General features: G+C 44.9%; 1 protein-coding gene across 1 annotated transcript in view; it reads right to left on the bottom strand.

Annotated features, from left to right (window-relative positions):
- Positions 1-455: 455 nt before the first annotated feature.
- Positions 456-13,881, bottom strand: part of LOC147898760 (calcineurin B-like protein 1) — a 52,123-nt gene continuing 38,697 nt past the window's right edge. Inside the window, exons 5-9 of the mRNA XM_087378839.1 lie at positions 8,539-8,647; positions 7,865-7,917; positions 1,317-1,397; positions 719-831; positions 456-614 (exon numbers count right to left, since the gene is read on the bottom strand). Coding sequence (XP_087234965.1) covers positions 554-614; positions 719-831; positions 1,317-1,397; positions 7,865-7,917; positions 8,539-8,647 — 417 coding nt within the window. The 3' untranslated portion in view covers positions 456-553. The remainder of the gene's footprint in view (positions 615-718; positions 832-1,316; positions 1,398-7,864; positions 7,918-8,538; positions 8,648-13,881) is intronic.

Genomic DNA, 13,881 nt, shown 5'->3' with positions numbered 1-13,881 from the left:
TCTCATTCTAGTCTTCTCCTTTCAAGATTTTATGTCACCAAGTAAAAGACAAATGCTGCAATACTCAACCTTCCAGCCAAAATGTTGATTCCTACATGTCTAAGTATAAGCTACTGTCTTGAACCAATCAGGGCAGGCAATCTGTGCCATCATTACTCAAAATACAAAATTAAGTACAAAGCCCTCTTATTGGAGGTAGAGAGAAGGTGGCAGCGAGAGAGAAACTATAGAGGTGATGGCGAGGAGAAAGAAACAACATGAGCATTAATTAAATCTTCCACATCTGTCAGTCATTCCTTTGGTAGCCTCTTGACGCCGCTGCCTTCTAGCTTGTCTAGAACCATATGGAGGAAACCGCCAAATTTAAAACCAATGACATTTAAAGAATGCTTTGTCCCTAGCAATATTTCTTACTCTCTACATTTCCTTGATATCCAAAAATAAAACACTAGGACTTCACATATAAGATACACCAATCTGCCCAATGTATAATTTGAAAAAATGACATGTTGAGCTAAGGAATAACCCAGCAGTAAGGCAATGAAAAACGTGACTAACAGGCATCTTCAACCTCTGAGTTAAAAACAAAACTCGGAAATGAAGTTGTGATGTCCCTGGAGAATATGGAGACCGTAAGAACACTATTCCAAGTAATAACTTCAAATATTCAGCGTGAAGAGGCAGCCACAAATAACTACAAGAGAACTTGGCATCTTACTTGAGGTATGGGAGCGTCATGATCTTCATGAGTGAAGGATTCTTCAATACGAAATTCCTCCATTCTTCCCGATCAATTTTTCCATCACAATTTGTATCCGCCTCAGAGAAGGTCTGGTGGCCAATAGTAAGTTTTTTTCCCATATTAAACCACCCTTTATATCCACAAAACTCAAGATTGAACTTTACCCAAGCTGTATAAGCTATTGCTATATTGTCCTATGATCAGCATGCATCACACGGTGCTGACTTGCACTTCAAACTTCCTTTATCAACGAAATTTGGGTTCTTCCCACAATACTAGAGGGCTAGAAAATGAATTCCCATGCATATTCATGTCATAGAACACAACATAAGCGCTGATAATGAAGAGGACATATGCATCATGCACGAGACAATTATGGCCCCGAGTTTGGTGAGTGCAGTCACATAAGATGACGATCACACGGGAGGCTTAAGACGTTAACTGGAGAAGACCTAGGCTTCCACGCGCAACAAGTGATTTGTTTACACAAGTAATGGTATAAATAACAGAGCCACCAGCAATTCTTCTGCTACAGCTATCTTTGGCATTCTCCAATAAGAACTGCTAAACATACCTTGTCAAGTATTGCTGCAATCACCTCGTCTGACAGCTGCATGTCCGACTCAGATAACAAAGCTACAAGCATTTTCTCCACCTGCACATGTGTGAATCATTAATTAATCTCTCTCTCTCTCTCTCTCACTCACTTTCACTCACACACACACACACACACACACATATTGAGGCAAAGGGAGATTAGCTGCTTCGGGATTAATGTTGGCAATATAGGCAGACATCTGAGATACTTGCTGTTCACAACGTTGCTTTTTGTCACTACAAAGAGACATAAATAGCCCATTCTCTCAGGCAGATTTAATAGTAAATTGTTATTTTGGTGTGCTTGGTATTTAATTAGCACAGCTAAGTGCTTTTTACAGCCTCTGCTGCCTTTGAGAAAGCTGACCATGGGATATACTCTCTTTGGAGAGTACGGTTTGAAAGAGCTCCATTCTTTGGTTTAAATCAAGAGTGTCAGATTAACAAGTTGAATGCTAAAACTACAGCACATGATAAGGGAATGTATTAACTTGCCTTGATCAAGAGCTACTATGCGGGCACCTTGGTCCGGCGTCCATCCGTCAAGGAGCTGCTCAGGTCGCATATTTGCCGCGTCACCATTCCAGCTCGCAAGATAGCCCTCAGGCTAGAGCTGTGCATTGGCTGGAGCAAGAGCCAGTGTCTTGTAGCAGCCCGTGCGTGCTGCTGCTACCCACCAAGGCTCTGGCTGGGTGTCTTTTTGCACTCAGGTCGGGGCAGGTCCGTTAGCAGACGAGTTTCATTGGGGGCTCTACAGCCCGCTTGGTTGGCCCAGGCTACCCTGGTACATGCAGAGAACTTGGAGCATCTTCTACCCAACCTTAAGAGCAAGTCACGACTACAACAAGGCCCTCTGAAGTGTCTACGAGTGCTGGAGGCATTTGTTCCAAAGGACAGCTGACTTTTTGGACAGGCAGGGCCCATCGGCTGTAGTGGAGGGTATCCTTTTGTTCTGCCTTCCTTTTCATGCAGCAGTGGGCTAATTGCTTTTTTCTGAAGATCAACCTTGACAGTGACCCTTGGTCTGGCAAGAGGGGCTCAAATGGCAGCACCTTCGACTCCCAATACTGTTAAGGTTTTGCTCTCTCCGGAGGATAAGCAACAGGTTCAAAGTGCAGCGGAGGCTCTGAAGGATAGGGCCCTGCTAGGCCGGTTTGTTGGGCTCACCCCCTCGAGGCGACAGATTCGGGATTGGCTTCAGGCAAGTTTATCCCTAGGGGATGACCACATCCAAGAGGTCACCATCTATGGGAGAGGGGTCTTCCTTCTCCAGCTGAGTTCTCCAAAGACCACCTTGTCACTTGTGGAGCAGAGCCCTATCTTTCTTGGTCCTCATCTAGTCTTCCTCCTCCCTTGGTACCATGGCTTCACAGTGGCGGACATGGACACGACTCACCACGTACCTCGCTTCCCGAGGCTCCCGAAGGAGTATAGATCCATTCTCCAATCTATCAGGGGATGTTTTGATACGGTGCTGGAGTCTGCTCCTCCCTCGGCAGCCACAGTGGTCGCAAATGATGGGGTCCCCACGCTCAGAGTGATTGTGGACATCCTCGAGGCACTTCTTGAGGAGATCCTTCTGGAGACCTTGGATGGAGGCGAACTACGTTAGAGAGTTGACGTCTCTGGGCTTCCAAGCCAGTGCCTCCGATGTAGATAGATGGGACACTTATCTCGAGACTGCATGAGAGGCCAAGGTAGGGATCCTCCTCAGCCTAGGCAGAGGGAGAGGGCTCCCCAACATCGGGCCAGGCAGTTAGATCATCATAGGGCAGGCAAACACCTTGGGTTGAGCCTTCTCAGGGGACTTGGACCAAGGTTGAACACAAGAAGCCCAGCAAGGCAGCCCTCAAGCATCGCAGGTATCAGGCTAAGCCCGATCGGTGATCCCCCAGCCTCAAGAGAAGCTAGCAAAGGTTGCCCCTATGGAGCAGAAGGAAGAGACCTTCTTCAATCTCCAGAATGAGCCACAGGCACCAGCAGAGTAAAGTGCCCATGTCCCTTTGCAACAGGAGCCTAGAGCCACCGCTGAGCAAGTCTCGATGGACCCTCCATCGGGGCCGCCCTGCCTCTGCCCCCCCCCCGGTCCCCCCCTCCCCCTGAACCTGCAGTCACCCGTACCACACCCCCCCCACTTCTTCTTGCCCGCCTCCCCTCCTTGCCTCTAGGACAGAAGCCCCCTCCGCCCCCTCCGTTACCCGTTCCCCTTCTCTCTCAAGAACCGTGCCTTCAAGCAAGGGGGTGCCAGAGTCCTCTCCCTTGCAGCAAACCTCGGGCCCCTCTTCCTAGGGCCCAGGCGCAGCCTAGTCTGGCTGCGTCGTCCTCCACGTAGCAGAGCTCAAGCAGACCGTTTTCACACCTTCTAGGTCCCAAGCCTCATCCAGGACAACCTCTACCTATAGAGTTCTGACAGCTAGGACCGTGGAACTATCTTGAGATCCCTAACAGATACCCAATGGCTCTAGAGGTGTCTGTCCTGATTTTGCATCCTCGAGGAGGCTCTATAGGAGTGTTTGGCTCCTGGTGGCGCCCTTTCTGGAGGTTTCTCTTCACGGCGTCTGGAGAGGGGTAGTGGACTAGCAAATGTTTGACATGATGGGATAGTGGCTTGGCCCCCAAGGGAGGGAGATGTGGGTCACCCATGGTCACACCGCCACTTCTCACCTTGGCTTCTAGTTGACCGTCGCGAGCTGGGTGTTGAAGCATGTGTGCTTCGCCTGGGACCCAAGGTCAGCTAAAACAGGCCACGTATTGGACTCTACAGCTTTGTGCAGATAGATTAGGGGTTGATTCCTCATTTCTGAGGCAGTGGGCCACCAAGGTAGGCATCGAGCCAGTTATTCCCTTGGTATGACGTCGTACTGACACAGATTACTCCCCATCTAAACCCGCAACGGAGTCCTAGAGGTCTCAGGTTTCAGTATAGGCTCCCACTCATAGGCGAGAATTGTTCTCCACTCCCCCCACCTCCCCATGAGTTTGACCATGGTGAGTTGGAATGTGCACAGGCTCCACAACTGCGCATGTCAGCAGTTTTCAGCCGCAGATGTTCGACGTAGACGGCACCTCCTTCCAGGGAGAAGCCCTAAGGTATGGTCCCCGGCGGTTGGCAGGAGTGGGGGGGTCTGCATTTCGGTGTCCCGGTCCATTGGAGCGGATGTGTACAATCAGGGAGAGCTCATCCCAAGCAGAGCAGTATGGATGGCCATGTTTGAGGGTTGGGGACTCTAGGATTGGGGTTCTCAATGTGTATGCCCCAGCTTGTAGACAACAGTGACCCGCCTTCTAGAGGCGGTTGACGGAGTCCCTCCTGGATGTGGACTCGTGGATTGTTGGAGGTGACTTCAACAATCTCTAGTTTGAGGAGAACAAGCGTGGGGGTGCTTCTTATTCCGGGATGCTGGCTTCAGAAAGAAGCACTTGGGAGCAATTCATTTTCTCGATCTGTGGTCGGGACCCCTAAAGGGAACCGAAGTTCTCTAGGTCTCCTAGCAATCTCAGTTTCTCCTTTGGGCAGCGGCGGCAACATGGTTTACTTGAGAGACAAGATAGATTCTATGTCGGAGATTGGGCCATGCATAGGGGTGGAGCCACTGGTATTCTAGCAGGGACTACCCTCTCGGACCACTCGGAGTGCCCAGTCCTCGACGTAGAAGCGATCCAGCCTCTCAGGCAATCCATCATGTCGCCTCTAGTTGAATGAGAAGAGAAGGCTGCCAGGAATCCTATTGAACTCTGGCTCTCTCCACCGGTCTCTACCACTGATCGTGAAGACAAACTGCTCCCACGTGCTCCGCTCTGCTGCTGGCATCTCGAAAAAGGAGGCACCCCCTTGCTTGTCCTCCCCAAACTCCAGGTTGTTGAAGTCTCCTCCAACGATCCAGGAGTCAACATCTAGAAGACACTCTGTTAGCCTCCTCCAAAAGGCCGGCCGGTGCTGGCTGCACGGTGGGGCATACACATTCATGATCCGAATCCTGGACTCTCCCATCCCGACTCCCATCCAAATTGCCCTCCCTGGGATAAGCTCACCTTGATCGTAGACCTCTAGGACCACCGCCTGGGAGACCGAGATGCAGACCCGTCTGCTTCGTCCTACAGCAGGAGACCACACCTCCAGGCCTCTCCTGGGAAGAAGGTGATGACCGTCGGATGTCTGATGTTGAGAACGTGTGCTCCTGAATCAAAAGGAAGTCCACTGCTTGCCCTACCACTGCCCTCTGCAACTCCTGCCGAATGATCACGTACTGTGGCTGACCTCTTGAAATTCTTCGTTTGCATCCTCAGAGTTTGAGCGTCGGGAAGCCCCACGTTCATTCATTGATTTCCACTGTTGTCCGATGCTCTACGTCCTGTTGCTCTTCCTTGCCTTGGAACAATGGCTCACTTGCCTCTGACTTTCCTCTGCTTCTTTTGACTTGGAGATACACCACCAGAAGAAATTTCACAGCAACACTTGCCTTCAAACAAACAAAAGTCTTGAATGGAGGAAGTAGTGGACAAGTACAAAGCCGAAGGAAAGGGCTTTGATACCAATGCAATGAAGGAGGCAGAGGCAGATTGGAGGAAGGGGATAGAATTAGCAAAAGGGATAAAGAAGAGGGGAGAAGGAGTGAGAACTGAGGAAAGGGGGTAGAGGGAGAGAAAAGGGTGAGGGGAAGAGAGAGATAGAGAGAGATTGGGAGAGAGAGTGTAGGCAGCATGTAGGAGGAAGGGGGAGGGAGTAGATAGGATTAGATGTCACATCAAAAAGTAATTTCAAAGGGTGTCTCCCTGCACTCGATCTCCTTTTTGCCCTCTAAGTCTAAACATCTCCTAGAGAAATTAGCCTAACCCTCACTAACTTGGCCCAATCTTGGCTTTCATCCAATTTATTTCCATGGTGATTTCATGAGCGAGGGTGAGTGTTTGTAATTGAAACGTTGCTTCAAAATCTTTGAGGTACCCAACACTTAGTGGCTAGCGATCCTCATTCAAGGGGGGAAAGCGATCCTCATTCAAGGGGGGAAATGTTCTCTATAGAATGCAAATTTTGTGGCATGTGGCTATGATGAGAATATCTATGCCCATTGAATGTACACATGTAAGAGATAGTCTCAAATGACATGATGGATCTCTTGCTGTGTTGGGCCTAAGAAAAGGGCATCTAGGGAGTACTAATATGGGGAAATAAGCTGAATGGATATGCCTCTGGCGTTGACCATTCGACGGCACGCATGTCCGAGCACTTGCCATCTCCATCAGCTGGGTGCTGCATGGACGCTGAGAGGGGCCTTCACTGCAATCTGTGGTTACCGTCCTCTGTGTAGCCATACTATCATGTGGGTGACGATTTTAAATGAGACATTTGTGAGTAGGGGTTCCATTGTGAACTTTACAATTATATTATCATGTGGAGTGTATCTCTTTCTCTTGGCTTGAGAGCATCATGGCTGATAGCCTATCGATTCCAACCTAATAATCCACTTGGAGGTATTGCACAAAGGGCCCTTGTATGCAGGGTTGTTGGTTTGTCTAGAGAGTCCAAAAGAAGGCATTTTGTGTTCACATTTTGGAAATGGACCTGAAAACACTTGCTTCAACCTCACTGTGTGCTGGTTGAATTAACCATTGTGAACATTAGTCCTGTGGAAAGTGCCATAGGAGTCCGCACAATCTCCACCTGCTCACTTGGGTATGCGAAACTATGTCGATGCAATATCGCCTATGGGTCTTCCAAGGTTGTCTCTCTCCCTGTAAAATACGTCTACGGCTGAAAGTTGTCACCTGCTTGTGGGCATGGTCCTGTGTCATCTCCAAGTCATAGCTCTGTGCCTAACAAGGGCTACATTGAGCCCTGTCGGTCGAGCTCCAACTCTGAACAGAGAGGGGATATCCCTTATTGTAATCTATACGTCAACCCTCTGTCTAAGCTGCCATTGTCGCTAGCTCTGGATCTCGATCATGTCCGAGCCTCGTAGTATGGGGGTCCACATGCTCTGGCTCGAAGAACTCCGTGATTGAGCTCTGAGAAGGGTCTACCAAGGAGGAGGTCTGCTCCTGTCTCCGAGACCGAAGTAGATGCTCGCAGTGCCTGACTGCCTCATGGATGAGAGAGAGAGAGAGAGAGAGAGAGAGAGAGAGAGAGAGTGTGTGTGTGTGTGCCTGACTGCCTCATGGATGAGAGAGAGAGAGAGAAAGAGAGAGAAAGAGAGAGAAGCCAGAGAAGAAGAGGATGTAAGAAGAAGAAGAGAGGTACATGGGGGTGCTGCTCTGATAGGAGTTAGTAATACAAGTCTGTGAAAGAGGAGGCTGTTCCCAACAACATCACCTAGACCTCTTCCAGAATCTGTTTGTCTTGGCTGAGATATAACTAAGATGGTACACATAAGCCACTATACCATATACCTTCATAAGACAATCCCAGGATGAAACTTCCATAATTAAGAAGTATGAACCCTAGAATTGCATATTAAATTGAATGGCACGTTGACTCTATTGCTAATTGAAAACAAACCAAAAAGCCAATCCCACTCTTCCCCTCACCTCTTCACGTTCAATAAATCCCGTTTGTCTTAAGTCGTACAACTTGAAGGCAACTGCAAAACAGAGAGTTACTTTGTTAGAATCCAAGACTTTCCACTCACGACAGAAGATAATGGTCTAGACCTCAGGGTGTATCAAAGTAATGTGATTGGATGAAAAAAGAAAACTGTGATTTTGTAAGAAGTGACTTGTGTTGCCAGTGCAAATTCACAATCATTAGGTGATGTTTTTCCCTCTTTGTCTTACCATTGCACAACGCTTTCATTCCAAGTATCTTTGTATCATAATAAGGCAAGTTCTTTTGACGCATGGTTTATAGCATGGGAGAGCAATAAGAGAACAAGAAGGTCCTCTTGAATACAGAATAGATCATGAAGACAAAAACCAATGTGCAAAAGCACAGAAACATGAACCCAAAGACCCTTCAATGCCAAAATTCAAGAAGCAGAAAGCAAGCTACTTTTCGTGTTTCATAAATACAGACAATTGAGGAGTTCCAAATACTATATTTAATGTTAAAGAACGAACATTTTATTAAAAATTTCCAGTTCATAAGGCTGCCACAAGGACTCCCCCACTGCATCTTTTTCCAAATTAAGAAAGAAAAGAAACACCACCAGTGTCAATATATCTCCATACTTAAGATAACTAATAAAACCGCCCTTTTTACTTACAGTCAATTTTGTCTTCAAGCAATGTATTGGGATGAAATATACTCAGTGAGCGGACAAACTCCCCAAATTCAATCACCCCATTTTTCTTCACATCGAACAACTCAAAGACCTGTATAAGTTGATCATAAAAATCACATTATTAGTTAAGATAATTCAAAATGTAAAATAATTCGAATCAAATATTTTGTAGCTAGATGAAGACAATAAGTAGTAAGTAAGCACACAGGACACAAAACGCGTTCAGTATAGCATCTGTGTTCTGCTATATGCATAGAGAATGGTAATAATCAATGTTATGAAGAGTAATTACCAAAACATTAGGCTTTTGCAGTGTAGGCCACAGATGATGACAAGAATAGAGATAAGCCTCATAGAGCCCTTACTTTATCTCCAAAAGAGACGCACTCAAAAAGACTTGTCATGTATTGGCTCACTCATATTTAATTAAGAAATGATGTACACAATATTATGTAAGGCACAGTTTAAGCCACAATCCACATTATTATGCATGACACAACTATAAGGCACAATCCACACTATACTCCATGAGCTTAGAGAGCTTTCTCTTTATGTATCGATGCCATTAAGATCAGGATTATGAATTTTCTTTTGTATTCGTCATGGGTGTTGATGCCCGCATAGTGACTCCAACCCTCATCTCATTGTATCAGCTTGTTTTTAGTCTCATAGACCCTTTTTGGTCTCTGAAGACTTTTAATAAACTTGCTTTCTTTCTTTCTTTCTTTCTACAAACTTAACTCCTCCTAAACACTTCACAAGTATGCACAACATTTCTCACTTTCCGCGCATTCTCTCTCTTGCTTGGAATAGAAAATTGAGAGGATTTTACAAAATAATTCATATACCCTTTTCTTTCAGCCTCTAGTCACCTCTAGTCATCTTGCCAAGGTCTCACATAAAATGGAAAACTGAAAATAATTCCAACAGTTGTATTATACATACGATTGTAATTTTAGAAAGGTACATCCAAAATTGAAGGTGCATCTTCAAATCTCTTTATAATTGAGGCGTGCAATATCTGATACAAATGAGACGTTTCCATCATAGACTTCATGTTGCACAAGTCCTGTGTGATAGGCAGCACACTTGGTCCAATCACCCGCCTTTAGGGAGACCTAAAGAGGATAAGCAGCCCACGATGTGAGCACACAGCATCCATGGCACAAATCAACAGTTTCCATGCTCAACACCAAGCTTGGTCCAAATAACCGTGGCTTTGAATACTAACTACACTAGCATGATTGGCTTCCTAAAATTATCTAGCAAGCCCATGTGGCTGTGGCTAACAAGAGAAATAGTTTTGTCATATCTAAAACCCCTCTTCACAATCTAGAACAAACTTGGATATAAATTGAATAGTTTTAAGTAGCAGCACCAGTCATTATGCTAACCTAGGCTTCACTCTCTAGCACCCATGCAATATCACCATGGTGTGTCGACATTCTTTCCCCAACAATATGTATAATTAGTGGCATGGTTTGCTTTAATTTTGTTCCAAAAACAGCACATAGGATCTCCTTTGTATGCATTATACAACATGTACTCGGTCTCGTAGATCAATTTGGTCTTTTGAAGGCAGTCATAAACTCTAGGTAGACAAAGATCCAAATAGAAGATAATCACACACTTCCTCTTCACAAGAGAAGAGCCGAACCCAAGTGGATCCCGAGCCCATCCTCAACTCCTGAACTCATCCTCCAAAGAAACAAAACCAACACGAGGTTGGTTGCAAGACCAACAAGCCGTTGCCCAATTCAAGATATCCTCATTATAGTGCCAGATGCCAAGCTCACTCACAAACCCGCAACTTCGTCTTATTCTACAAAGCAAAGGACTACAAGAACAAACCTTCGACATGTTTCAAGGACGTTGGGACCCTCGATGGGACATATGGGAATCCCAAGAGGGTATGCCAAGGTTTGCCTTAAAAAATGCCCACACAATTTATGTGCTTCAATTTTCATTTCCAATTTCAATGTACATTAAGTCTTTAGGGGTGTGCTTCTCATACAAAAGGTTTTTTTTCTCATGATAGAGCTCACATTTAGTATCAAACCCTTTTGATCTCCATCAAACATTTATAAAATCCCCCCTCAATCTCTCTCCCTCCCTAGTGCTCTTTTGGGCTTGGGGCCAAAATTTCAGCAATACATAAATAACAAACTAACTTTTCGAGCCCATAACATTTGATCAGTAAACCCGAATGGGGTCATGCTATATACCAAATCGAATGGCAACAAATTACCTACATAAAAAATTGGGTTCGCTTCACCATTTAATAGAGTGATATTCATAAATACAAGCATCCTATGAAACGTGCCTATTTTTTACCCCCAGATCATGGTCACAAGGAGACGAGGTGTGTATGTGTGTAAGTGCACGCGTGTCGCACAGAGACATGTTGTAGAACATATATTCACCCTACGAGCCATCACCTAGGAGGCAAGATCGAGATCCCAGAAAGTCCACGCATCCTTTGTAGATTTTCGGAAGGCCTTTGACATGGTTCCACGAGCCTGCTTGATTAGAAGCCTCCAAGTGATGCAGATCCCAAGGGCCATAATCTGGGGGTGATTAGTCTATACGAGTCAGTCAGAGGGAGAGCACAGGCCTCTAGAGGCTTGTCAGATTGGATCGAGAGCACAATTGGAGTGTAACAAGGATGCCCCCTCTCACCAACGCTCTTTGGGCTCTATATTGATGAGATCACGACTTTTATTGATCGCCTCTAGGAGAGAAGGGATTCTTACTTGCTGATATGAGGATAGAAACACTATTGTACACAAATGACATAGTGCTTATTTCCTCTTTGGAGGCAAGCCTACAGAGACACCTAGAGGCCCTAGAGGTGTTTTGCAAGGACAAAGACCTCATAAGCAACCTTTGCAAGACCAAGGTTATGATCTTCAACACCTCACAAGCAATACTCCTCCACCGGCACAGCTTCACTTACCAAGGGAAGCCGGTTGAGATCGTTCGATCGGACACCTACCTAGGGGTAGTCTTCGAGGGGCCAATTTTCAACAACTAGAGCACAACTCACATGAGGGCCTTGAGCTCTAGCTTGACTAGAGCGAAGTGCTTTCAGGCACAATTCTAGGAACCCTCGAGAAAGGGATGGCTTTTTGACACGCTTGTGAGGCTGACAGCCATGTACGCAACGCCTTGTTGGGGGACTCACCTCAAGGCGACCGAGTGTCGAGATTCGACAGGCAATCGGTGCCAAAGAATTTGTACTTCTCCCAAGAAATAAAGAGAAATCTTTTAGACTAACTTTGATCAAAGAAAATTGACTCCGGTTAACTAGAATACGTTCCATTTTCCTTTGTGCTGCATTGGTTAAATAACACTATTGGGGACACCCACAAGGGACTAGGATTAGCCCAAAGAACTAGAATGCATGCATTAGCTAACCTTTAATGGGTAAGTGTTTTGGATATTGTGGCAGGACCTTGGAGACTGCCAAAAGGCTCTCGTTTTAAGGGAACAAGCACAAAAAGCAAGTCCCACAAGAGAAAAGAAGATACGGAGCACCCAATTTTGGAAAGAAAGCACGTAGCAACGGAAGCGATGAAAGATACACAGATGGAAAGATTGGTCTCACAAGCCCATTCCAAGGCAATCAATTTATATGATTCAAGCACGGGTTGAAGAGTTTTTGGAAAACAAGTACCTTTAATAATTAAAGGCCAGACCCCACTTGAGGGTAGTATGTTCTAAGTTAGCCCACTGAATAGTCATGAACATGGTTTATTCCATTATGACACGGTTATATGTTCCAGTTATCTCATTTTAGGATTTTTGCTATGACATTCGGTTTTATTATTTCTTATTATGGAGCATGATATGCTCAAGAACTAGCTCTTTACATGACTGTATTTTTTATATTTTATCATCCTACAGTTTTCCTTTATTGGGACCTGTTTATTGAATAAATAGAAATCTTTATGGTCTCTCATAGATTAATGTGGCCCGAGTGACACAGCTTTACAGTTTATCTAGATGGAGAAACTTCGGGAGCAATAAGTTGACACCTAACTGGTATGGTAAGGGTTTTGCGACTTAATCAAATGAATGGAAATTTGAGAATTCTTCAAAGAAGGTTCTTTCCAAAACAATTCCAAGAAGAGGTTCATATTACTTGGAAAAGTATCAGTATGGAATTTATCTTCAAAACACTTCATTTGAGAAGACTTGAAGAGTCTCTCAAGGAAAGAAAACAAACAAAGGCTCCAAGAAATAGTTTTTACAAACATCTAAGGCTAAGTATCTCTTTTATGTTGATAAAGTTTACCTTACGTTTATTTGAAGATATAACCTTTGTACAGCAATGCAAGAAGAATAGTGGATTGTTTTCTTGAAATTCGTTTCAAGAAGATGCACTACTCATAAATGAGAAGTCCATGGAGCTTAATGCGTGCGATAGTTGGCCAAGTGTTTTTGTAATTTTATGGCTTTATATTATTTGGATTTGAAACAGAGTTGTAGATTAAGAAGCCGATGGGAATACAAAGCCTTTGGAAGAAACAGCCAGTCTTATCCCAAAAACTGTTTGAGGATTATCCGCAAGGAAGATGTTACGGCAGAATTGAAAATTAATGGATTTCTACCGTCGTTGTATTGGAATATCTTTTCTTACTAGGAAGCAATCAACTCTACAAGCAAAAGGGCATGGATTTGACAAGGAAAGGGCATGGATTTGCCAAGAAAAAGGGCATGGATTGGCCAAGAAAACGGCATGGATTTGCTAAGAAAAAGGACATGGATTTGCCAAGAAAAAAAGGTTCCATGGCTGCCCAATGCTCCTGAAGAGCACGAAATGCCAAATTCTCCGCAAGGAAAGCAAGTGCTTTAGATGCAAGGAAAGAAGGGAGTGTGACTACCCAGTGCTCTAGAAGGCCAAAAGGAGCAAAGAACACCACAAAACCGATCTAAGTCAATGATCGAAAATTACCCAATATCAAGAGCCACCAAGGTGGGAGAGATGGAGGATATCCTTCAACCCGAGCAAATTATGTATCACACACGAAAAGAAAATACAATCGAGGCAAGGGCAATTGCAGGTATCTTGTAAAGTTCATGGTGGGTATGGTAAGAACTCTTGTTCTAAAGTATCCTTCGAGTTTTAAAGTTGTACTAAAAGGCTTTGAGTTGAGGACAACTGATTAGAAGACAAGGGGATGTCAAAGAATTTGTACTTCTCTCAAGAAATAAAGAGAAATCTTTATTCGATTGACTTCGATGAAAGAAAATTAACTCCCGTTAACTAGACCAAGTTTTATTTTGCTTTGCATTGCATTGGTTAAATAACACTATGGGGAC

This window comes from Dipteris shenzhenensis, chromosome 9 (assembly GCF_047967505.1).
Source record: "Dipteris shenzhenensis isolate YYH24624 ecotype China chromosome 9, Dip_SZ_1.0, whole genome shotgun sequence".
Classification (NCBI taxonomy): domain Eukaryota; kingdom Viridiplantae; phylum Streptophyta; class Polypodiopsida; order Gleicheniales; family Dipteridaceae; genus Dipteris; species Dipteris shenzhenensis.
Note: the sequence above shows the minus strand (reverse complement) of the source record. Positions and strands in the feature narration are given on the sequence as shown.